The sequence below is a fragment of the Leptomonas pyrrhocoris genome (genome assembly GCF_001293395.1).
Source record: "Leptomonas pyrrhocoris isolate H10 chromosome Unknown, whole genome shotgun sequence".
In the NCBI taxonomy this organism is placed as follows: Eukaryota; Euglenozoa; class Kinetoplastea; order Trypanosomatida; family Trypanosomatidae; genus Leptomonas; species Leptomonas pyrrhocoris.
In genome coordinates, this window is record NW_015438371.1 from 480,966 (window position 1) to 504,608 (window position 23,643).

The 23,643-nt window shown below is 55.6% G+C and overlaps 10 protein-coding genes and 1 non-coding gene across 16 annotated transcripts; 4 read left to right on the forward strand and 7 right to left on the reverse strand.

Annotated features, from left to right (window-relative positions):
- Positions 1–818: 818 nt before the first annotated feature.
- ABB37_06756 (hypothetical protein) lies at positions 819–2,067 on the forward strand (the record flags this gene model as incomplete). Its single annotated transcript, XM_015805137.1, has 1 exon — positions 819–2,067. Exon 1 carries the CDS (start codon positions 967–969, stop codon positions 2,065–2,067), a length of 1,101 nt encoding a protein of 366 aa, XP_015656430.1. The 5' UTR covers positions 819–966.
- Positions 2,068–3,032: 965 nt separating this feature from the next.
- On the forward strand, positions 3,033–5,282 carry ABB37_06757 (hypothetical protein; the record flags this gene model as incomplete). Its single annotated transcript, XM_015805138.1, has 1 exon — positions 3,033–5,282. The coding sequence occupies exon 1, from the start codon at positions 3,750–3,752 to the stop codon at positions 5,280–5,282; it is 1,533 nt and encodes a 510-aa protein (XP_015656431.1). The 5' UTR covers positions 3,033–3,749.
- A 1,669-nt stretch (positions 5,283–6,951) lies between these two features.
- Positions 6,952–7,549, forward strand: ABB37_06758 (hypothetical protein; the record flags this gene model as incomplete). Its single annotated transcript, XM_015805139.1, has 1 exon — positions 6,952–7,549. The coding sequence occupies exon 1, from the start codon at positions 7,061–7,063 to the stop codon at positions 7,547–7,549; it is 489 nt and encodes a 162-aa protein (XP_015656432.1). The 5' UTR covers positions 6,952–7,060.
- Positions 7,550–7,930: 381 nt separating this feature from the next.
- On the forward strand, positions 7,931–8,771 carry ABB37_06759 (Tyrosyl or methionyl-tRNA synthetase-like proteinhypothetical protein; the record flags this gene model as incomplete). Of its 2 annotated transcripts, none has more annotated exons than XM_015805140.1 (1): positions 7,931–8,771. In XM_015805140.1, the coding sequence occupies exon 1, from the start codon at positions 8,034–8,036 to the stop codon at positions 8,769–8,771; it is 738 nt and encodes a 245-aa protein (XP_015656433.1). In that variant the 5' UTR covers positions 7,931–8,033. The 2 variants fall into 2 exon arrangements, with proteins under 2 accessions (XP_015656433.1, XP_015656434.1); XM_015805141.1 differs by having other exon boundaries at positions 7,936–8,771.
- Positions 8,772–9,363: 592 nt separating this feature from the next.
- Positions 9,364–9,435, reverse strand: ABB37_06818. The gene has a single exon. It is a non-coding gene; the product is annotated as a tRNA-Gln (tRNA).
- A 392-nt stretch (positions 9,436–9,827) lies between these two features.
- On the reverse strand, positions 9,828–12,925 carry ABB37_06760 (hypothetical protein; the record flags this gene model as incomplete). 4 transcript variants are annotated; one of them, XM_015805145.1, is made up of 1 exon in its annotated part: positions 9,828–12,925. In XM_015805145.1, the coding sequence occupies exon 1, from the start codon at positions 10,980–10,982 to the stop codon at positions 9,828–9,830; it is 1,155 nt and encodes a 384-aa protein (XP_015656438.1). In that variant the 5' UTR covers positions 10,983–12,925. The 4 variants fall into 4 exon arrangements, with proteins under 4 accessions (XP_015656438.1, XP_015656437.1, XP_015656436.1 ...); XM_015805144.1 differs by having other exon boundaries at positions 9,828–12,914; XM_015805143.1 differs by having other exon boundaries at positions 9,828–11,993.
- A 645-nt stretch (positions 12,926–13,570) lies between these two features.
- Positions 13,571–14,653, reverse strand: ABB37_06761 (hypothetical protein; the record flags this gene model as incomplete). Its single annotated transcript, XM_015805146.1, has 1 exon — positions 13,571–14,653. Exon 1 carries the CDS (start codon positions 14,279–14,281, stop codon positions 13,571–13,573), a length of 711 nt encoding a protein of 236 aa, XP_015656439.1. The 5' UTR covers positions 14,282–14,653.
- A 665-nt stretch (positions 14,654–15,318) lies between these two features.
- On the reverse strand, positions 15,319–15,954 carry ABB37_06762 (hypothetical protein; the record flags this gene model as incomplete). The annotated part of the gene is made up of 1 exon (XM_015805147.1): positions 15,319–15,954. Exon 1 carries the CDS (start codon positions 15,625–15,627, stop codon positions 15,319–15,321), a length of 309 nt encoding a protein of 102 aa, XP_015656440.1. The 5' UTR covers positions 15,628–15,954.
- Positions 15,955–16,717: 763 nt separating this feature from the next.
- ABB37_06763 (hypothetical protein) lies at positions 16,718–17,970 on the reverse strand (the record flags this gene model as incomplete). Its single annotated transcript, XM_015805148.1, has 1 exon — positions 16,718–17,970. Exon 1 carries the CDS (start codon positions 17,930–17,932, stop codon positions 16,718–16,720), a length of 1,215 nt encoding a protein of 404 aa, XP_015656441.1. The 5' UTR covers positions 17,933–17,970.
- A 948-nt stretch (positions 17,971–18,918) lies between these two features.
- On the reverse strand, positions 18,919–20,151 carry ABB37_06764 (hypothetical protein; the record flags this gene model as incomplete). Its single annotated transcript, XM_015805149.1, has 1 exon — positions 18,919–20,151. Exon 1 carries the CDS (start codon positions 20,101–20,103, stop codon positions 18,919–18,921), a length of 1,185 nt encoding a protein of 394 aa, XP_015656442.1. The 5' UTR covers positions 20,104–20,151.
- Positions 20,152–20,684: 533 nt separating this feature from the next.
- Positions 20,685–22,358, reverse strand: ABB37_06765 (hypothetical protein; the record flags this gene model as incomplete). 2 transcript variants are annotated; one of them, XM_015805151.1, is made up of 1 exon in its annotated part: positions 20,685–22,358. In XM_015805151.1, exon 1 carries the CDS (start codon positions 22,206–22,208, stop codon positions 20,685–20,687), a length of 1,524 nt encoding a protein of 507 aa, XP_015656444.1. In that variant the 5' UTR covers positions 22,209–22,358. The 2 variants fall into 2 exon arrangements, with proteins under 2 accessions (XP_015656444.1, XP_015656443.1); XM_015805150.1 differs by having other exon boundaries at positions 20,685–22,355.
- Positions 22,359–23,643: the final 1,285 nt, after the last annotated feature.

Consider the following 23,643-nt stretch of genomic DNA (forward strand, 5'->3'; position numbering starts at 1 on the left):
GAGTTGGGATGCACTGATACCGTTTGTCAGCGGCTCCATCCGATCCGCGTTGGACCGCATCGTGCCCGTCTTGGTAGAGAACTGTTTCTGGCCCATTGCAGAACCCATAGGAGCCACCTACCTCGACGCGGACTACGACCTGATCGTGTTCACAGACGCATCGGCGTCGGGCTGGGGTGCTATCGCCCGCTGGAGAGACGGCACGACGCGCGGTTTTCAGCAGCGCTGGAGCCACGACCTCAGTGCGAGCGGCGCAGTGGATGCGAGGGGCGCGCGCATCCCTTTCAACGCACGGCATTCAGCAAACGCAGAACCACATGCCGCTTTGTTGTTTTTACGGTACATTCTCGCGGCGTACCCGCAAGCTTTAAGACGCGTCGCTGTAGTGACGGATCACTACCCGATTGCATTGGCGCAAAGATGTGAAAGTGGCTTTCGCGGTATTGGACGTGGGCAGTACCTAAACAACCTGTACGCCTACACCAATTCTCTTTTCTTCGAGACGGGCGTGCGAGTGGTGTTCTTTTACATCGTTGGTGAGATGAACCCCGCAGATTCCCTCTCACGTAACTTTGGGGAAGAGGTGGTGGATGGTCGTGTGGTGGCGAGAGATGCGCCTGGCATGGAGTTGCCCCGCTTGGTCAATACGGCTTGCCCTGTTGTGCACAAGACCGTTGGAGACTATGGGGTAGCTGGTCTTGCCACTGACTATGAATAATGCAAGTGATGACCGATATGTTGTACTCTGAGGGAGCATGCGAAGCAGGGGCCCCAGAAAGTAGAACAAATCCTTCTCCTCCACCCTCTCTCTCTCTCTTAGTTAGGTGACAATAAAGAAGAGTACTGTCAAGAAATCGTCGGCTCTTAATGGCACCTCTCTTCATTTGAAAAGATATGGAAAGAAGAACAATTATGGAGAGAGAGAACGTAGCAGCGCTCACGGCAGGCATCCCCGTAACGCAGGTGATGCTTCGCGCGGCGGGAGACAGCCTGGTGCAGGATGAACGTGGGGACCGGTGCTATGTAGCGATCAATCCCGGTTACGCCGCCCCACCTGCCGCGTACACGCGCGTGCTTGCGGTGCGTTCCCTGGTGGGCTTTCTCGCCTTTGTGGGGACTCTACTCTCTGCGGTCGGGCAGGCCGTCTACTTTCGTCGCGGGGCGTACGGGATGTCCAAGTACGGGGTGTGGCGGTCATTCCAATTTCCGGGGTGCTGGATAAACGACCTCGACCCCGAAGCCAGCAAGATGCGCAAGGTCTTTGCCGTCGCCACGTCTGTGTTTGGGCTCATCTCGTGTATTCTGTCTACGGTGTACGCCGTGGAGTGGCCGACGCTCGAGCGGGCAAGGAGAGCGGAGCAGGAGGACAACTTCCAGCTGCTATGCACCTACGCGACGGGGCTGAACGACGCGGAGGACAGCAGCGCCACTTCGTTCCCCTTTGTGAACGCACGTGTAGAGAACCGCGGACACGTGGAGAAGGTGCCGATCGAGGAGGTGGAACGCCGGCGGCGCAAGAAGGACAATGACGTGGGTATTGCGATCTTCTCCATGACAATGATGGCGGCGGTGAGTGCGATTATCACGGTACTGCTGATGCTGTACTTCCACGACAGCGATTTTTATTGCGACGGTTACCAGAGCGAGTGGGATGCCGGTTTCGGCCTCTTTATCGCGTCCCTCGCGCTCTCCGTGACGGCGTTTATCCTTGTGGCTATCCCCCAACTCACCGACCTGTACCTTTGCAGGCTGCCGCCGGTGGTGCGGTGCCAACTGATGCTGGTCGATGTGCACCGAGCGTTGCAGCAGCAGCCACCGCCTGGCGCGAGCACTGCACAGTACCGCAGCTACACCAACGCCGGACTTCCAGTTGCCCTGCCTGGTCCGCATAGGAGCCTGTTGCGTCACGCGTCTCCGCCGCCCGCGGGGGAGCTGAGCGCGGAGGTGTCACCTGGGCGTGGGCAGCTGCCCGAAGCGGAGCAGGAGGACAACTACACGACCGCGGCGTATTACACCGCCCCGCCGCCGCTGTTTCGAATGGTGCACAGTGACGCACCACCGCACTAAGAGAAGAAGAGAAAGGAGAGAGAGCGCTGAAGAGGGAAGCGCAGGTAGACTTCAGTTTGTCATGCGTGATGCAGTGAAACATGAGCGTTTTTTTAAATGATATACATGCGTGTAGGGGCGAGACAGAGGAGGCATTGTTTCGCTTCGCTGTTTCAATGTGGCGAACGCAAATACGGCTTTGATTTCTAAACAGATCTATTCTCTCTCTCTTTCTTCTTGTCGTTGTTGTCGTTGTTGTTGTTGTTGTCCTCTTCGGTTTATTTTTTCTTTTCTCTTGCAGGCCGATTTGTGTGTGGAAGTCTTCGCTCTCCCTCTGTCTCTCTTACACTTTACGAAAGTTCCTTTTTCCATCTTCTGTTATTATTATTGTTGTTGTTTTTTAAACATAAATCTATACAGTTGTATTTGTCATTTCCTTCCCGAAGTAGGTCTGCCTTCTCTCCCTATTCGGCTTCGCTCAGGGAGAGCACAGCAAGAGGCGTGTGTGTGTCTGTACACCCGTTTTTGTTTCAATCAGCGGCGGAGCTCGCCGGAGCCGCTTTCTTGACTTTTACTGCTTTGATGCTGCTGCTGCACAGCTCCGCAGTTAACTCGTTTCACATACACACGCACACATACACACACATGCGCCGTGTATATATATGTATGTATGTGTGTGTGTGTGTGTGTGTGTGTGTGTGTCGATCTTCAGTTTCTTCCGTCGTACGGGGAGGTTGTGTGTGTGATATTTTTCTGATCTTCTTCTCTCCGCGTTTGTAAGAACAACAGCGAAAAGCGCGCGTCGCGACCTCATTGCATTCATCCTACTGAGCTCTGCCTGCCTCAAAGGAAAGAAGAAAGGAAAACTTATCAAAAAGAGATCCAGTCGGCAAAGTGTCCATCTCGCGTCTACTTGTCTTCCTTCCTTTTCCCTTGTATTTTCTCTGGTTTGGCTTTCGAACCGTACGCGTGTGCTATCCTTTGTCAGTGGGACATTCAATCCTCGGTTTACATATTCTTGTCTTTGCTTTCGATAGCATTTATACAACACCTACCATTCTTCGACTGCTTGAAAACACACGCATCTCTCCGTGCGTTAAGCTAATCCCGAGTACATTATATATTTTCTTTGCCTGTCTTCCTTCCCTTTCGTTCCCTCTGTTGCCATTATATTTGTTCCGTGTTCGATCTGAACAGTTAAATCCCCCCCCCCTCTTTATAAAACGAAAGGAAAGAACATAAACAAAGCTTTATTTATTTTATCGCGTAAAAGTGTTAACACGCTCCTTTCTTTATATTCATTTTATATCCTGCTGATATCTCATCGTCTCCGACAACTCCCATCATACCCACCCACACACCCACCCACACACACACCCACACACACATACACCCACACGAGAGGGAGAGGAAAAGAAAGGAGGGAAACAAATGCTCAATTCGTTTCGCTGAATCTTCTTCTTTCTGCTTCTTTGCTTTCTTTGTGACGGTATTATTATTATTATTATTATTATTATTATTATTATTATTATTATTATTATATATATTTATATTTCACTCTTGCGCAAGTCGACGCCGTCGGCGGCCACTCACACGTTTGCATACGAATTCTTCGAAGTACCGTAAGCTACTCCCTTCGGGGGCTCCTCATATATACTATACATCTTATACCGCCCTTCGCAGCGACGCAACATCAGAAAAAGATGGACTACACACGCCAGTTCGACTCCCCTCACAAAGGCGCGGCAGCGGAGAAGAACGCATTTGCCAACGCGGGGGTCCAACGCACACCTCTGCCACCGCCACCTCAGTACGCCGGTGCGGCGGCACGTGAGCCCATGTTCACGGCAGAGGTGAACCCCCTCCACGTCTCGCGTTATGCGAAGGAGACAGAGGAGTCGCTCCGCGACCCCTCTCCCCTCTATCCGCCTCCCGTCCAGCGGACTCGTTGCCGCACCGCTGGCGTCATGATCTGCCGCGTTGTAGTCGCGCTTCTCGCTGCGGCGATAGTTGTCTTCACAATTGTCGGTCAACTTCTGCCATTTTGCATGTACAGTGAGCGGGGCGAGAGGGATGAGAAGTACTCCGTGTGGCAAGAGATACGGCCACCATCGACGCGGTCGGCATGGTGGAGAAACTCCCGTACGAGAACTTCGGACCGCGAAGACAACATCGCAGAGAAGGTGTTTGCCGTCCTGTCCGCCGCCCTCAGCCTCGTGGCGTGCGCTTTGTGTTTCGCCTTTGTGGGGCTCTGGGCGCGGCATGAGCAGAGGCGGCAGCGCGAGGCAGACGCCTACACGCAGGCGCAGCGGTGTGCCGAGGAGGAAGAGATGCAGGAGCGCCGCGACGGGCAACACGGCAGCAGCGCGGACCGCCCCAGCCATCGCCGTCCGCGCCACAACGAAGTTGCCGCCGCGGGCTCTGCTCCATCGGACTCACCCACCACGGCGAACCCCCGTACCTTTGGGGCAACGGAGAAGATGTATGAGCGGGAGCGGCAGCGTCGTCGCGTCGACCACAGCGTGGGCACTGCTGCCTTCGTCTTCCTCCTTGTCGCAGCGGTGGCCGCCCTTGTGACGGTGGCCCTCATGGCCGACTTTTACACAGAAGAGGTGGCGGACGAGGTGGAGCACCCGCGGTGGGAGTCGGCGAGCTACCTGGCAGGCTTCGGCCTCTTTATCGCCGCCCTCGCCAGTGGAGTGGTGGCGTCTGCGCTGTTGGCGCTGCCGTGCCTGACGGAGTTGTACCTCTGCTGCGACCCGCAGGTGCGGACGCCGGTGCCTTTGTCGCCCGAGATGGACTCGGCAGCGGCGGAAGGACAACAAACGCCTCTCTCGCCTCTGCCGCCGCCTCCCGCGACGCAGCCGGCTGGATCGCGAAGCGGAAAATACGCAAACCCGGACCACCACCACTACCACGACGGCGCCGCGGCTCGCACGGGTGGGCCTTCGGCTTCTGCGCCGGCCCCGTCAGAAACGCAGGTGCATCGCGCTACGCCTCACGGCCCGCCGCCGCAGCCCTATGTGCCGACGGTGGTGGGGACCTACCCGGAGGCCCTGCCCGGCCCCGCCTCGATGGAGCACGTCACGCTGCACCGCATCCCGCGAGTAGGCGATGTGGACGGCACGACGGCGTTCCCCGCAACGCAGGCGGCATGGCGTAGCAGCGACCCCCCTTCCGCGTACCTAACCGGCGGCGCACCGGCAGCGACGGACGAGGACAGGGACGATTCATAAACGAAGAACCCCCGCGAGTCTCTCGTGAGGAGGCACCGTCAGTGGTTTTCTCTTCTTTCTGCTGTTGTCGTGTGTGATTATGATTTTTAGTATCTCGTTTCTTTTTTTTTTTAATTCTTAACATCTTTTTTCTTTTCTCTGTCTCGTGAAGATCGGCAACACAGTTGCATTGCTTTGTCACGGTTTCAGCGCCGCGCGCGACGGTGACGGAGAACGAAGTAAAACACCGACGGCATCAGCGAGCTGCGCAGATGGGTGTACTCGCTCCTCAACTTCGTAGGACCGTGTTGCCTGCGGAATGCGTCATCACCAGCGTGCCGTGGCCACTGTAGAGAAGCCGCTTCGACAAAGCAGTGTCAGTGAACCCTCCGCGCCCGTAACAGAATTCGAAATGAAGGCGCACGACACCTTCATTTATTCGTGCGTTGCACCGAGGCTTTCGTTTTTCTGCCTTTCGCCGGTGGAGACAAGTGCGACGGTCAACCAATGACCGAGAAACGCAGCTTCCTCCCCAATCAACCAACGTTGTTTTTCTTTCATTCTATGCACACCCTTCGAATACAAATGTGTGTATTTGTATCAGGCGCTCTTTTAAAATTGTTTTATTGTTATAACCGCGTTGATGTGCCACAATCGATAAAACACATACGAGGTCGGGCAGCTCTTCTCGTGTGCGTGCTTCAACGCTGGCACCCCACCCTCTCTCTGCCTCCGATGTACGACGGGATTTCGCCTATTATCTATATCTTTTTTTTTCATCTTTACTGCTTTGTATCTAATCCCAGTGTACTCTTTTTCTTCTGTTCCCATGCTCAAAAAGTGTCTTTTTGTGTTCAACACTTTTTCTTTGCTTTTTTGGAGAATGCGGAGCAACGACTGCAGCACAGAGTGAGGGGCATTCGCTCTTCGACGACGTGGAGTGGCGCAGATCCTCCTCACTTACATGCTGCGTTTCCCTTCCGATGAAGTGCCGCTTTCCTTATTTTTCTTCCGGTTTTGTTCTTCGCTTTACGCATTTCCCACTTAAAAGAAAAATAACATCATTCTTCATTCTTTTCTGTATCATCGCGCATTGGTGTGCTTCCATTGTTATTTTTCTGCCTTTAATTAAACTTTCCAGCCGTGATGATGTCCGTCAGCGCATGGAACGGAATCAGAAAAAGAGTAGTGCGGTTACCCGCCTTTCTTCTTCACGTCCTAACCTCGGAAACACACCCACACAGAGCAGCAAAGACGTTGAGGGGTTTTCTATTCGTGAGGACTGCTGCTTTTCTTTTGGGGTATATATATATGAGGTTTTTTTTCTTCTGGATTATTACTGTGGTGCTGTTGATCTGGCTAAGGAAACTACGAGAGCGTTTTATCATTTGCCGACTATTTTTTAATACAGAACTGCAGAGTGCACTTTTCTCCTCTTTCAGTGGAATTGCAATCAATGCGTGTGGAGCGCGGCGATGTCACAGGCTGGCCCACTCACTCACATACACGCAAACATCAGATGAGGCGCAATCGACCACTTGATGCAGCAGAAGGCAGAGAATCGCAGTGGTCATGGGCACACAGATGTGCGTGTAGGCCGCAGTGCTAACGCTCTCATTCATCTCATTTTGCTTTACTCCTCTCTGCTTTATATATTTTTTATTCATTACTCCTCTCACCCATGCCTCAAAGTAGCTTCGATGGAGAAAGAAAACACGAATCATACCCCAATAGCTTTTTTTTGCTAGATTTCGTCTGGACGCCCCTCCTCCCCCCCCTCCTTCTCCCTCTACCCAAAGATGCCCGCCTACGACACACAGGAGCCCAGCGGCGGGAGCCATTCCCTCGATCTGATCGGCGACGCGGATGCGGCTGCCCTGCGCATTTTAGAAAGCAATGTGGACTTCATGTCCCTCCTCTACTGCCACCTCGCTGCCTGCCCGCCACACGGCCCTTTTGTGTACTATTCTGCCATGACCCTTGTGGAGCGCGCCAAGCGGCGTTACATCGCTGCTGCTGCGGTTGCGGCGGGAGCCAACATGAACGAGACCCCCTCCAAGGGCGTGAGCGACGCTGCATCAAGCACGACTTCCTCCACGCAACCAGGGATTTACCCGATGGACGGCGAAGGGGCATCCGTGCTGCTGCGTGCCCTCACCATTCCTAATGTGCTGGCATTAATCGACAAGCGCTACGACACACGTCACCTGTCCGGCTGGCCGCTGCTGTACGTGCCGGCGGAGATACGCGCGGCGGACGTGGCGGTACTCACGCAGCAGCAGCCGTAACCATCACCACGGCGAACCAAACACGGAGGTGTGTACTTGTGCATTCATTCAAACCTCCCTTTTTGTTGTATGCGTCTTTGGGGAGCCATCTGTGATCGAACACCTTTTGCAATTTGCAGTTGAACGTAGCAAGAAAAGGAGGGAACTTTTCGCATTCAACGCCCTGTAACTGCAGCCCATGTAGAAATGATCTGTGTACGTTCTCGTGCTTTTATCGAATGTCTGTCGCTGTCTGTTGTCTACGTCGTGATTCGATGTGCGGAGGGCCCTCCATCATCAGATAGTCTTCGCTCGCGGTAGTGCCGAGCAACGCAGCTTTTCTCGCTGACCTCCTCACCACTGTGCCTTTTTGCGTCTCCTCTCTTGCCCTCTTTTCTTTACAGCAAAGCACACGATAAAGCACGCCGATCCGCTTCTCCACAAACACACCACCTTCTCTTTAAAGCTTTCTTCCCCTGCTTTTCGTATCTGCCACGAAGACACCATGGCCTCTCATGTGGAAGGACGCCTCTTGCGCCGCTCCGTGCCGTACGTCGAGTCGTGGATCGCGGAGCTGGCCCCCAAGGCCGCCGCTGCCCCCGGTGCTGCCGCTGCTGCTGCCGCTGCGCCCAAGTCGAAGGAAAAGGCATCGAAAGGGAAAGGCGCCGCGGCGCCGGCTGGCACGGACAACGCCACGGCCATGTCGCGGTGCTGTTTCGCTGTGGGCAAGGTAATCGAGGTGTCCCGCCACCCGGAGAGCGAGAAGCTCTTCATTGAAAAGATCGACCTCGGCGCGGAACTGAACGCGCTCAGCAACAACGAGCCGCGCACCATCTTGAGTGGATTGCAGGAGTTCGTAAAGGAGGAGGATTTTGTGAACCGGCTGGTGCTGGTGATTGCGAACTTGGAGCCGCGCAAGATCGGCGGCATCCCATCGGCGGGTATGGTGATGTGCGCCTCGACCGGCGAGGACCCGCACAACCCCGCCTCTGCCGGGCAGGGGGAGCGTCAGGTGGTGCTGCTCGACATTCCGGAGGGTACGGCGGTAGGGGAGCGCGTTGTCTTTGCGGGTCACGACATGCCCTACGAGCCGGTGCTGAAGAAGAAGCTGGCGAAGAACTTCGAGGAGGTGATGCTGGAGGTGTGCAGCAATGAGGAGGGTGTCGTGTGCTGGCAGGGGAAGCCGTTCATGACCTCCAAAGGCCCCATCAAGGCTTCGTTGTGCAACGCTCGCATTTCATAATGAAAAGACGAAATGAGGGGTTTCTCGTGCGTTGGGGCAACTATTCTTTAAATAATCCTTTTCTTCGGTGTTGACCAGGTGATGCGGCGCAGTACGGTGTGTCTCGCTTTTCGATTCTCTTTGATGTTGTGAGTAAGTGTGTGTGGGTGGTCTCCGTGCAAGGCGATAGCTTATCGCTGGCGACGGGGCTTCTTCGGAGTAGTTTCAGCAGCCCCACCAAAGCAGCGGAGTTGGTAAGGACAGCGTTCCAATAAGCTTTACTAAGTGAGGGATATAAAGCAACCAAACAAACAGAAAGCATATTATTGTGGTAAATGCGCTCCTCAACGCGGGATGCATGTATATTTCATTTTTTGGGGCCGGGGGAAAAACAGAACAGAGGGCACTCGGCGCCGCCCGCCGTCTGCGTGCCGTTGCGACAGCGGGCGATGCACTGTGGCGCTTGTTGTCCCCTCCGTGGCTGAATTGCACGCGAGTTCTCGACGTTTTGCGCCGTCGGGGCCGTCTGGCGCAGCAACAAAATCTGCTCTCTCTTTGTTCCCCTCCTCTGGTTGCTCTTTTTTGGGGTTCCGCGCCGCGGCTCAAAAAAAGTCACTCCTACCTGGACTCGAACCAGGGTTATCGGATTCAGAGTCCGAGGTGATAACCGCTACACTATAGGAGCGCCGACCGTTGCGCTGCGGGGGGGGATGGGGTGGTCGCCTCGCCCGCGCCGGGGCCGTGTTTGGCGGGCGCGGCTTTCTTGGGGGGGCCTTCGGGTTTGGGAGGGGGGGGGGGTCGGCGCAGTGAGGTTTAAAGGCGGCGCGGGGGGGAACTTTCGGCCTTTGCATGGGGAAAGGCGAGCGGCGAAGAAGCTAAAAAATGCAGCCTATTGTTTCCTTCGGGCGGCCGACACGCGTCGGCGGAGCTGCGCGGCTTCGACCAGCCGGATTGTGTTCTTTCTTTGACTGGATTAGTTGCACACACATACACACACCCAATACACACCCGCCACACTGGCAATGATGCAAAGGAAAAAAAAAAAAACAATCACTTTCTACCCAATTAAGTCATTCGTTAGTGCGATGGACGCTCCCACGTGGTGGACTTGGTGGCGTGGTTGACGTAGTAGGTGCGTCCCGAGCTGGGGTCCACACGCGCCTCCCAATTGGGCGGCAGCGGCGTCGGCTGCGTTGGCGACGCCGATGACACTGGCACTGGCACTGGCACTGGCAGTGACACGGGTGCCGGCCGAGTCCAGCTCGTTTGCTTTGTTCGATGGTTGACGTAAAACGTCCGCCCACTCGCAGGGTCCACGCGGGCCTCCCACTCCTCATTTGGCGCAGAGTTGGTAGAGGCGGCGAAGGCGGGGGGAGGCACCGCCGTCGGCATCGTCCACGTGGTCGTCTTGGTGATGTGGTTTACGTAAAAGGTCCGTCCCGTGCGTTGATCCACGCGTTGTTCCCACTCTTGCGGCAGCGCGACCGCAGGTAGCTGTGATTGTGATGGTGGCGGTTGCTGCTGCGGTGGAGCAGGCTGAGGCGGCGACAACGCAGCGGCAACGCGAGCCAGGCGCCACGCCTGCACCTTCTCCTCCAACTCTCGCTGCTTCTCCTCTCCGAGGGGGTGCAGCCAGGTGGAGCGGGACCGACCGGCCGAATCGGTGTAGGCGTAGTAGTGACGCTGACGCGCCGGGTCGTACAACAGCGCCCATTCGATCGGCAGCATGGTGGATACCTCCGGCTCACCGGTCACGACCGCCGCGGCGGCGACAACCGGCACCAGCAGCGGAGGCGGCAGCGCGGTGGGGGCAGTGGCGAGTTTGGAAACAGCGGCAGGCGACGTCGCCGTTGTGACGACGCGCGGGGGGCCCACGGCGAAGAAGGAGGGCACCGCTGCTGGTGTCTGCTGCTGCTGCTGCTGCGACGGCTGGACGTTGGTGTGGACCTTCGGCATAACTGTGGAAGGCACTTCCGGTGGGGGCTGAATGGCGCTATGGGCCTTCCCCAGATCCCCTTCACAGCTGCTTCCGCCGTCGTGATGTGGATCTGCGTCATCAGATGAGGACGAGGCCAGCGGTGCGGTGGGCGACTGCTGCGCCTGTGGCGGCGTGTTGTGGCTGCCGAATAAGTCCTCCACTCCGGGCAGTGCAGGAGCGCCATCCACCGACGGCGGACGATTCAGTGGCGACGTCGCTGCAGCCGCCGCCGGCTGTCGAATGGACGGCATCATCACCGTCGCACCGGTGGTACTGTGTGCGTTTTCTGCTTGCAGCTTCGTTTGCAGCGCCTTCAGCTCCGTCAGCGTCGACAGCGGCAGGCTGCCGCGCTGCTGCTGCTGTACAAGCGCGAGAGCCGCGATGGCGGACTGCGTGTCTGGTGTAACGAAACGCCGTCCTGCTTCGCCATCGTCGCCACGCCACCGTTGGCTCCGTAGCGCGCCGACGCAAAGCCGAGCAGCGGCTCCGCGAGCTCGTCACCGGCGTACACCACAAACACCACCTCCCCGCCCTCGCGTGACACGAGGAGGTCGAGGGCGGTGGCGACGTACGCGTTGTGCGTGACGAGGCAAAATGCGTGCGCTGCAGCGCCGGCGGCGGCACCGACGGAGGGCAGCAGGCCGAGCTGAATAACCTTCGAGCACAGCGCGGCGTCCACCGGCGTGCCGGCGCGACCGCGGACGCTCTCGAGGACGATTGCCTGAAAGCGCAAGCGGCGCAGCGACGATATCACGCACGACCGCGCCTCCGCTGCGAGACCGTCGAGCAGTGCCGAGGAGAAGAAAATGAGGCGGAGGTCGATGACGGCGGCGGGGCTGCCACCGCTGGCGGAACGCAGGAGCTGCTCATCGATGGCGGAGAGCAGGCGCTCCACGGCCCGCCTCACCTCCTCCTCGGAGGACGGCGCGAAGCCGCTGAGGAAATAGTCACCGTCCACGAGTAGGTACATGTCGACCTCGGGGGCGGCCGCAGAGAAGGTCCTTCCTTTGCAGTAGCGAACGATCTATGGGAGGCGATACTGCCGAATAAAACCAACACCAACACGCGAAACAAAGAAGAAAGAAAGAGTGATCGAAGGTGGCGGAGGTGGCCCACAAGAGACGGGGAAGCAAAGACACAGAAATATGCACACGAGAAGACAGAGCAGCAAGAAAAAGTAAAACCACTGGATAATAGTAATAATAAAGAAAGAAATAGTTCCGATACGTGTATGAGAAGTTTCGACGTGTATGCGGAATAGAAACTAGGGATACGCGAGAGAGGGAGAGAGAGAGAGAAAGATTGTTGTCGGGAGATGAAGCGGCAGTGAGAGGGTGCGGGGAGGGCCTTATGCCCAAAACCCAGACCTGAAAGACATTTTTGCAACAGTCAATCTGTGCGGCAGACGCATATATATATATATTCGTACAGGGAAACGCTGACCTTCACACTGTTGTTGCTCTTGCGTTGACACCATTTTTGCCTTCTAATTATTCCTTCTTTTCCTTCTCCGTCAACTTGATGCAACAGCCGTGATATAAAAGAGACGCGCAAGCAGACGCACGTAAGACCGGAAACAAGAAAAAAAAAAGAAAGAGAAAGGAGCAGAAGGAAAGTGACGAGCGAAGACGAGTACGAGCTTCAAGCTAAGAAAAACAACAATAGCAATAGTAATAACTCAAGAGCAGAAAACAGAAAAAAACCCATTTGCATTTTATTCTCACCTGCACTTCAATCGGAACTCGAGTCACTTTCCAACGACGACGCATCGCTGCCGCTGTCGCCGCGCACGCGCTTACGCTCCTTGTTCGCCGTCGTAGGCGAAGTTGCCGACGTGGCCGTCTTGAAGGGATCTAACCAGGACTGCACCTCGTCCTCCAATGCGCTGGCGTAGCTTGCATTTACAAACAACATCTGCCCTCCCGCAGCGGTCGTGCAGCTGCTAGTACGAGTGCTGCCTCTCTGGAACATGACGGAGATGCTGCCTTGATGCGCGTCGCTGCTGCCAACGCGGAGGATCATCTCGAGAGCGGACGGATCACGGCAGGTCACGATGGCGCCACGCTCCGCCTCGACTCCTTTCAGCAGAGACTTGAGCTGAATGTCAGTCATCTTGCCTTTTTTTTTTAGAAAATAAATATTCTTCTTCTTTTTCTTCTGTGATGATGTCGGTGCAAGCGCAGCCCTTTTGATTTCCTCCGTAAGATTTGCAGCTCAAGACCAAGAGTGAAGATGCGGGCAATTAAAAAGGTGAACGTAAACCAACATCTCCTTTTTCTCCTTTGTTTTTACGTTGACATCCATTGCAGTTCAACACCCTCGTTGGCACACCGAACACCGTTTTCGTCGCAGGCGTGTGTGGGCCGAAATGAAGGCAGAGGGGATCCGTGTCGGCCGCAATAACAACCGAAGCCCCCCCCCAAAAAAAAACACTTCCCACTTTCTCCCGCACGCACTCTTCCAGCGGCACTGAAACGAACCTTGTGCCGTCACGACCATTCATAAAGCAGAAACAAACGTTTTCCAGAATATTCACACTGACCGCACACGTCGGAGGAGCTCCACACAGCTCAGAAGCGGAAGGAAAAAAATCGGTTCCACAAAAAGAAAAGACAGTCACACGTACACACAAACAACTCGCAATGTAGATGCGTGAAAGAGGAGGCAACTACACACACACACACACACTCCCTAAAGGCAACAGAACAGACTGAGAGGGGCTGCCCTGCCTCATTTTATTTCAAATACATTGTTCTCCTTTTGAAACTACAATATACAAAGGCGCCGTTGTCGTTTTCTTTTTGTTTGTGTTGTTGAAGAAGCAACACACACACGCACACACCTATCGTACCCGCGAGAGGTAGTTGCGTACTTCAGCAGCCTGGATGCCCTTAAACGCGTGTGTCTGCTCTTGCCAGAGCATCGACCGGTACAGCCCCTCCTCTGCAGCGATCTCGTGCGACAGCGACGCAACGAGGGGGTGCCGTGCCGCCTCGTACCGCAGCTGGTAGGGCCGCACACGGCGGTACTCCTTCGCAATCACCTCGGCTAACCCACCCACGTTGAGACGCTGCAGCCGCTCCACCTCCATCCGATCGGCCCGCTCGCTCTCCTCAAGCAGGAACACCTGATAAAGCTGCTGCTGGATTTTCTCAAAGTACGCAAGACGCTGCGCCTGTTCTTCGTTCTGCGCCGTGGCAGACTCCTGGTTTTCGCGCATGACCTGCAGACGGCGGGCCTTGATCCAGTGCGGCACCTCGGCGTTGTCGATGCGCCTGCGCTGCTGCGGCTCCTCCGTCGTGCACATCGCCCGTCGGTGCAGTACCTCGCGCAGCTCCGTGATGTCGAGGAGAAGTTGATAGAAGTCGCCCGCGATGGCCCATCGCCGCGCCTGCTCCTGCTTCGCCAAATCTGTCAAGTGGACGTCGCGGAGGGCGGGAGGGCGGGGCGGTGGTGGCGCGCCTTCTTCTGCTTCAGTGGCGTGTGCAGTCCGTGCCAGCTCCGCTACTTCGCGACGGAGAGGTGGCGGACGCAGGACCTGCATTCCTAACATGCGGTTCGCGCAACAGCTCCGCGTACTATCGGGGATGGAGACGAGAGGGGGCAGATGCTGAAGGTGCGAGGGAGAGAGAGAGATGGCGGCAACGGATAGGGTCAACTGAGTTGGACGTCCGGCGGACCAAGGAAGAGAGAAGCGGGAGTTACGGAAAGCGGATAGAAGCAGTCTCTACCGTCAAGGAGCCGCGTGCAACGTCGACTTCGCACACACGTGAGAAGTAGCAGCTACAGCAGATGGCGCTGCTGAAGTTCTCAGGTGAGCTGAGTGAAGAAGAAGAGAAAGCAAACCCACCGAGAGGGAAGGAGATGCGATTCCACCTGCAGATATACAAAGCGGCTGAAGTGTGTCTCTTTGATTGCTTCAGCCTTTCAACACACCGGCGATAGAGAGAGTAACAAGCAGAACCGAGCAGCGCAGACGGAATACGGAGGAGAAAAAAAGAGGAGAGGGGGAGGGGGTGGATCTAAGAGGAGAGTCGATCTTCGCCTTGCGTGTTGAGCTCGCCAGCACACAGATTTGTGAGGAAGGGAAGGAAGAGAGTGATCGTCTGGTTTCATTCTTTCCTTTTAGAACGACGCAACCAGTAATGCCGACTACGCTCTCTTTCGGCGAAGGCGAGAAAGCAGGCACATGTATTTCCCGCTCCTTCGTTCTTCCGATGCACCTGCCTGCGCCGTGTTTGGGGAAGCTTCCGCTTTGATCGTTGCGCCGCCTTCATGAGATGCACCTGCGCACGCAGCATCGTAACTCGAAGACAGAAACGTACTGCTCTTCCTTTTCCATTTAGTTGCGGGAGAGGAGGACAAAACAAAACCAAACTTTCCTTAAACAACAAGTAAAAAATTAGTCGACTATTCTTTGTTCAGGAAGCAAAGAAGGAAGAAGAAAGAAGAAAGAACAACACAGTGCAAAACAGTGTCGTTACATCCCTGTGTCGTTTTCATTTTCCTTTAAGGGTAGACGGCGTTATTTTCTTTTTATATTTATTTTTGAACCAATTAGAACTTTACGAAAGGGAGTTTCTCGCATACTCAGATCGTCTGCATTTCCACCTCTTGGGGTTGGAAAAGGGGCGGGACGGCGGGAAAACAGAAAAAAGGCCTTTCCTGGAGAGAGAGGTCGACTGGAGAGGAGAAAAGAGAAAGGGCTAGTAGTGCAACATGAAGCTTTCGATTCATCTCCCGGCGATTTTTTTTCCTGGCGCAAGCTTTCAGAAGCGAAGAAGAGAAGACCGTAAAGGATACCACTGTAAAAAATATACAAAAGACACGCTTGACGATAAGTGCGAGAGAAACGATTGGACGGTGAGTTGTATGAAGCAGCTGACCAACCGTCACCATCAAGACGTGAAGCGCTCTTGAAGCGAGCAGATATACACGCACACGCGTTAATGCAAAGAGAAACAAGAAACACAAGAAGACCAAAGCAAACAAAGAGAAGAGTGAAGTTCATCTAACAGAAAAAACGACTCCGTAAGTTATAGAGAACCCAAATATATTTTGTTGTCCGTTCCTTCCATGAATTAGCGGAATAGAAGAATCGAGAGGTGCAAAGAGTCCGAGAGAGATGCATTAGCTGAGACATGATTCCACCCTCCATACTCGCGATGGACTTCCAACATATTATCCATTCACCCCGCGCAGCGTCCCGCTGCCAAACTTACTCCCTACAACGTCAGGGGACGATGGTGCAAGTCCCAAAGATAAGGCAAAGGAGAAGAGCGAGAGAGAGTAGTAGAGGTAGAAAACATGTCATCAGCAAACGTCGGAGCCATTGTTCCTCATCCTCCTCGTATCATTGTTACTCTTTTCATCATTCCATTCTTTTCGTAAACTATCAAAAAGAAAGTATCGTTATATGCCACGCTTTTATTTCTCTCTCTTTTTTCCAGCGTGAACGCGGCAGCTGCACTCGCGAGACATTTAATGCTTGCGCTGATGCATATTCAATATGTTTTTATGTTTATACAAAGGTATATGACCGCAAGACACACTCACACAAACAGGATTTGGCGGTGGCTAGGCGGTAAGAGCAAGAAGAAAAAAAGAAAAGAAAAGAAAAAGAGCAAATCAAAAGACACGGAAAACAACAACAACACAACGGCTTCATGCAGCCATCACACCTCTCTTTTCCTCAACACGTCCGCAATAGAGGCTCGCATAGCGAAACAGCAATAAGATGCGTTCATGAATAGCAAGGGTCCGATGGAGAAGATAAATATACATATATATATGTATATAGGTGACCCCCATGGAGGCATCGCACCGCTGCAGAGACGCACCTCTGTGGGTCCCATTCGCTTGCGCGCGCACACACGCACACACGGCCGTGCACGAGTCGGGTTGCGTACGCGCGCATCGGCACGCGCGTGGGGAGACAGCTGTCGCCCCCCTCTCCGTTTATGCACCTCCTCGTTGTTTTGTGTTGGTTTTACACCGGGGACGCCGTATTCGTCGCGTCGATGCCCGTCACGAGATGAATCAAATCTCTCTTGTACAGCGTGTCGTCCGCCTTAACGTGCGGGTACGTCACCTCTAGCGACGTCCAAACCCGGACGTAATGCGCGGAAAAGGTGGGCAGAGCAGCGGCTGTGCTACCCCCGCCGGTACCGAGGTTTAGAGAACAGTCAACGGCGGTCGACTGCCCCGGCCGTAGCACCCCGCTTTCGAACCCGATGACGCGGTTCACCAAGCAAAAGGAGTGGTGAATACCGCCGCTGTAGGATAGGTGCTGTGTCAGCTTCACCTGCGCCGCGGCGACGGCGGAGGATTTTGTTCTGTTGTCCACCAACACCCGCACCGTGATGACCGACGGATCGCTCGGGACAGGGATTGGAGGTGGCGCCGGGCCTGTGACCCCTCCCTTCTTCGACAGCAGCCGCGGCACGGCGGCCGTGGACGGCGGAAACGTCGCCGCGACGCTGCGGTTCAGCACCGCTATGTTCGGCGTGATCATGACCATGGTGCGTAGGTACGAGTTCTCCTCGTGTCCGCAGAAGAAGCCGCCGCAGCCGATCGTGCCGATTTCGGAGCACACGGGCCGCACCACCACCGGCGCCGCACGCACCGCGAACACCTGCGACAGCGGTGCCATCTTGTACACCATGAGTGCAGCTTTCGCTTTGCCGTCGAAGCCCATTGGAATGTCGACCACTGCCTTCACGGTGTATTTGATGTGACCACCGTAGTCGCACTCCTGCACCGAGTACGTCGGGGGCAGGTCGGTGGGCAGCAGAATGGAGAAGGGGTAGGAGTAGTTGCCTGGCTCAAGGTGGAATGAACCAGGCCGGTCGTGGTTGGTCTGCTGGCCCAGAAGAGTCTTGTAGCGGTCGATAATGCTGTGGGTCGACCTCTCGATTTCGCTTGACGTGCTGTAGAGCTGGTTGTTGTTGTTGTAGAGCCCATTGTTGTTGTTGTAGAGCCCATTGCTGTTGTAGAGTGAATTCCCACCCGGTCCCAGTTGGTTGTATCGTTCTCGGCGACGGTACATCATTTCCTCCCCAACAACGTGCACGCGCAAGGTGGAGAACTTGATTTCTTCAATGACAACGACGTTCACACACCCTGTGACTCTCTCACCCGGCATCACGCCGTCCCGCTCCAGGCTCAACGAGATCACAATTTTATCTTTCTCAAGAAACGGCATCGTTCGCGGGCGCTGTTCTTCCTTTTTTTTTTTTGTTCTGGCGTGTAAGCGAGTAATACGGGTTTGAATTTGGTGGAGGAACACGCAGCGGAGACAGCGGTGCAGCGGAGGAAAACGACGCGATATGCAAAAAGAAACACAGCGGCGTCGCCGCGGATCAACGAGAAAGTGCGTAAGAGAGTGGGTGGGAGAGAGAGAGGAAGCGGGAGGAGGTCAGGAAGGTGGAGGGCCGCAGACACGTGCAAGCAGCTTGAGTTGACGCAACCCGCGCGGACATTACACGCTTCACATTGCTATTTCGAATTGCGGTGTATCGCAGAGGGATGATGCTTCCTGCGATGCAGAAGAAAAGAATAAATAAAACAGTAAGTCAGGCGAGGCCCAATAGGCATCTCTGGCTTAAAATGGTAGCTGGAGGCGCACATTGTCGTCGCAGGCCAGTTCAAGTTCAACGTTACGCGTCCGCCATCACACATATACAAAAGCAGGAGAGCTCGTTATTGCAGAGCGAAAAGTCAAGGAGAAATATACGTGACTCCTTTCGAGAAAACCGAGAAGGGGGAAAGGGAAGGGAAGGCGGCAGTCGAGTCAAAGCAAGGAGGCCGCAGCGCGTTGAAGCATGCGAAGCGCAACTTCCAATAACAACAACAAAAAAGGAAGATCTTTGTTGTTATCTGTCGGCGCCGATGCACGTCAGAAGAAACGAGTAGTAAAAAAAAATAATGAGACATCGCCATTGAGATGAAGAAGTTGCTGCAGCAAACTTTGCAGAAAGACAAATGGTGCCCAACCAGCGCCGGCATTCACAATCAAACAGCGTGCCTGGCGAAACGCACAGCGAAGAACAGGCAAGTGCAGTGACACAGTGGAAAATGAAAAACAACGACGTTGCGAAGAGCGCTGCCTAGCAGCCCGTCGTGCCACAGAGCTGTAACGAGATGGAGCGAGAGACCCTGTCAGGAGGTGAAAAAGGAGAGCTTCCGGCTTCACACTAGCGGTGCTTCGCCGGCCACGCGAAGCTCTTGGTCGTAGGTGTGCGGTATTACCAGACTTTGACTCGTCATGTCCACCTCGTCGGCAAGCAACAGCGCATTCGACTCCCACATCGTCCCCTCCGCAGCCACCTCCGGGAAGGTAATCTGCAGCTCCGTGAAGATGGAGAAGTGCTTCACGGCCAGGCACGGCAGCAGCCGTTCCCCACTCGGTAGACCCGCGTGCGCCTCGTCAAGGCGGAGGAGGACCTCCACGGTGGCTGTCTGCCCAGTGCCCAACGGCCCCGCTGGAAACACCACCTCTTGCTTAAAGAACGTGAAGGTGTCCTTGTAGGTGCACCAGTCGTCGCGCGGAAAGCTGTGCCGCTGCGCCATGGTCACCTTACACCGACTTAGTGCCTTATCCCTCGCAAAGTTCGTCACCCGAATGCGCAGAAGAGCGGCGGTGGCGTCGGCCGACACCGGCATCGCACTCACCAGTGCATCAGCGCCATCCGCGTTATTGAAGCTCGACGACACGGCCGTCACTGCGGGCAGCTGCACGTGCGAGTGCAACAGCACAATCTCTGGCGCTATCGCCGCCTCCGTCCGGATGAAGGACTCCTCGTCCACGCAGCAGAAGCAAGAGCCGCAGCACCGGCACTTGGCGATGTGCGCCTCCGACAGGGGCAACGCTTTCAAATTCTGTCGGGCGGGCTGGAGTTGCGAGATGGGCACCGCCTGCGTCACGGTGAGGTCGTACTCCACCTCCGCATCAAACCCGTGTGGGATGTCGAGGAGGCCTTTGAGCTTGTAGGCGAGCGTGCAGCCGTACTCGTGTCGACAGCGTTTGAACGACGGCGGTGCCTGCGAGGGCACAAGCACGGAGAAAGGGTAGACGTACGTGCCGGGTGCGAGCTGTGTGGAGCCCGAGCTGGCACTTCCCACTGGCGCCCCGAGGAGGGTGTGCACCTCCTCCACATGCGTAAAGTGGCGATGCTCAGTGTAGGTGTGACCCTGCGCGTCACGCCTCTGCACGTAGAACTTCTCTTTCCCACGAAGGCGTATTCGCAGTGCGGTGAAGACGACCTCGTGGTGCACCTCCACCTGAAGTGCGCCGGTCACAGTGGAGGCTGGTGCGACTGTGTCGCCTTCACAGAGTATCGTGAGCGTGACTTTGGACTTCTCTAAAAACCCCATCCGTTTTTCTTTCCTCCTCGTGTTGGAAAGCGTGAGCAGCCGGTAACCTGTACCCGCTCACAAAGAATGGCGAGAACCAAGTTGCGAGGAGCGAAGTGAAAGAGAGGTAGGCAGCATAACACACACACACACAGGCATAGCAAGACAGAAAGATCGACATACAGAGTGTCAGCGGCTGCCTGCCCTCGCCTCTCAAGAATGCAGCTTGAGGTACACGGCCGCCACACGGGTGGCACTGGGAGAACAAACGATGCTGTCTATCACGCCAAGCGACGCGGAAGCCGCAATCCGATGAAGAGGCAAACAATAACAAACAGAAACAAGAGAGGTGCAGTCGGCCGTGCTTTTCCTCTCTGTATTATCGCTTTATTTCATTGCGGTGCAGAACAACAACGTCCCACCGAAAACACAAGCAGAGAAATCGCAGCGCCGTCTTTCGACGAGCGGACAACGAAGAGCCGTTTTACAGAGCAGGGGAGAAGAGTCATAAACAAAAGAAAAGAAGAAAACAAAAAGCCCAAAGTGGTGAGCACCAACGCGGCACACACACACACACACACACAGGCAGAACACACTACCGGCTACACCGCCGTTGTCGTGCAAAGGCGCGTTGCTAACTGCCGCGAAACCGCTGCGAGGAGCTGCGTCAGCATCTCCACGTCACGCACCGAAACAACGGCCACGTCTTCCTCGTTGACGATGTGCACCGCGGAGGAGGACGCCGGGGCAGCAGCGTTCATCAGCTGCGGTGTCCGCGGAGGCGACACGACGGCGCACGGATCTGCTTTCCGACGCCGCGATGGGAGTAGAACACTCCCGCGGCTGCACCACACACGACGTTGTTCCTGCGTGACGTACCAGCCCTGCACGTCGTGCAGCGTTGCATGCATGCCGCACAGCGTAGCAAGAAGGAAGCGCTGCTGCGCCAGGTTGCGTTGATCGGCCGTCCATGCAACCCAGCAGGCTTCCCATGTCGCTGTTGCGTTCTCTGCCTTGCCGACCGGCGTGGGGGGTACTGTGCTGAGCTCGAGAAGGAACGAGAGAAGCCTGCTGAGAGATGCACAGAGGGACGACCACCGCGATGGGTCCCACGCCGCCGTGCTGTCCTCTGCATCGTCCATCGCATTATGTTGTGTGACCGCACTGCTGTAGTCCGCGCTGCGTGCGCGCTTCACCGCCTCTCGCGAAGCTCCGATCGGACGCACGTTGGCTCCCGCCTCACCTGCAGTGGAGGGCTGGCTGTGCGGCTGCGAAGACAGCATCGCTTGCTCATTTGCCAATAGAGCTTGGCTGTTTTCGTCCGACACGGCAGAACTAATCGCGACGTCAGGTAATTCGGCAGTACCCTCCGACTGCTGCTGCTGCTGCTGATCTGGGCGGAGTCGATGGAGTGCCTCTTCGCACTCCAAGGTGAGGCAGTGCAACCATCGGAGCAGGACAGGAAAGTCATCCACCGTAATGGAGCCGAGCAGCAGGGCGTGTGTGGGGACCAAGGCCGCCGGCGAGGGGTCCAAAAGTCGATGCCGCACGAGCAGCGCCGGCGTTGGCAGCGTCGTCACGAGCGCGCGTTCCAGCACGGCGGAGGCGAAGGACCACGGGGTTTTCTTGAACGGTGGCGCACCGGCGGACTCGGCGTTGTGGCTGTCACCCGGCGGGTGTGTGGTGCCGTGCGCTGCATCGCTGCTACCTGTGGCAGTGCTGAAGATGTCGCCCCCTGCGTTGTCCGTCGCGCACAAATTCGGAGTTGGGGCTGCGGTCAGCCGAAGCAGCTCACCAAGGGAGTAGAAGAGCATCCCTGGAAAGCAATGAAGAGGGTGCTGCTGCAGGTGCTGGCGGGCGAGGGAGCCGCCAGCCTCGCCGTAGCCCTCCCTCCATTTCGTTTCCTCAGACGGCGTCGTGGAATGCGCTGCTGCTGCTGCTGCTGCAGCGGCGGCGGCGGCAGTCCCATTACGCCACCACACAGAAATACTCACAGACGCCTCGGACACTCGCTCCAACAGCCATCGCTGCCCGTGAAGCTGCTGCTGCAGCTCCGCCTCATCTCGAAGGAGCTGCAGCAGCTGCCGACGCTGCGCTTCGCGCCTATGCGGTGCGGAGTGTGTCATGGGGAGAGGAAGCAGAGGAGAAACGAGGCCGCGGTGCTCAACGGAAGCAGCTTTCGAGCTTCTCGAAGTCTCGCGTGCTAAAATATAATAAATTAGAGAAGAGATGCTCGTCTTTCGAAGTTTGTGAGGAATCTTCTGAGAGGTGTCTGCTGGCGTGGGAGGGAAAGAAGACATATGTGTTTATTTCATATGAAAGATGCCGTGAATCATTCGAAACATGTCTTGCTGCTGCAAACTCCCTTCTCATAGAGGATGTGGCGAAGAAGCCTGCAGTAGCCGCAAGCAGGTGTATTAAACTTCGGTGCGCCACATCATGAGGTGCGACACAACACACACACACACACACATCGCCTACCCACGTCATCGAAGCACGAAAGCGAAGGAGACGTGCTCATGAAGTTGTGCGCCGACGAAGCGGCACCTCGCACCTTCAATAAGCGCAACTACCGCAAACACTTAAGGGCATATATATTAGCAAATTTTTCTTTTATTTAGTAAATGATAAGGAAATAAACAAGCACCAGTAGAGATAACCGACACGGCGAAAAAAAAGGAAGGCCGAAGCCACTCTCCTTTGTGTGTTTCGCGTGGCGCACCACTACGCAGCTTTATTCTTCTTCCTTCTTTCCCTCCCACTCCCGTCTCACTGCGGGGCATTACACGTACCTGCACACACACGACGACAGAATAAAAAAAAAACGGTAAACGCTGGTGATCCGCACGCACTGCGGCCTTTCGGCTGAGTGCGCGGCGTCGGCACACGCATGGGCGGTGCCCGCGCGTGTGCGCTTGTGTGTGTGACTCGTATATGATGCAGAGCAGCGTTTGTGTATAGGTCCGTGTGTGTTCCACGAATGCTGGGGGATAAGGAAAGAAGAAAGTAGTAAAGAGCTTAGTAGTTCAGCTTCGTGCGGCGCCAGTGGCGGCGCTTCTCGTTCCACTTGATGCGGTTGCCCGTGCGAAGGCGAATCCAGTACGGCACCGGCTTGTTCTGGTTCATCTTCTTCGCGTACTTCTTCTTCACGGCAAGCGGCTTAAAGCGACCCATGATTGCTCTGTTCTTTAATTGAAAAAACGTGAGGTGTGTTTCGAGGGAGCGACGACGAATGAGGGGGTATGATCTTCGCGCAGCGGCGGGAGATGCACAAACCAGTAGGGTTAACGAGAAGCTCTCTCTCCTGTTAGGGGGGTGGATGTCGTTGTTCAGTACGCGTGGTACGAAGGAGGGATGAAGCGCAAGAAGGACGACGTCGTTGGAGAGAAGACGAAGACGATGGGAGGGGGGAGGAAGGTGGAGAAGGGGAGAGACAGTTAAACTAAACCAATGCAGATCACTGAAGCACAGCTGAAAGAGCCAGGGAGCAGCAGACTCTTGCATTGGAAGTCATTCACTTGTGATGAGACATAGCCGCATGAACCCACACTCTAAGTGACT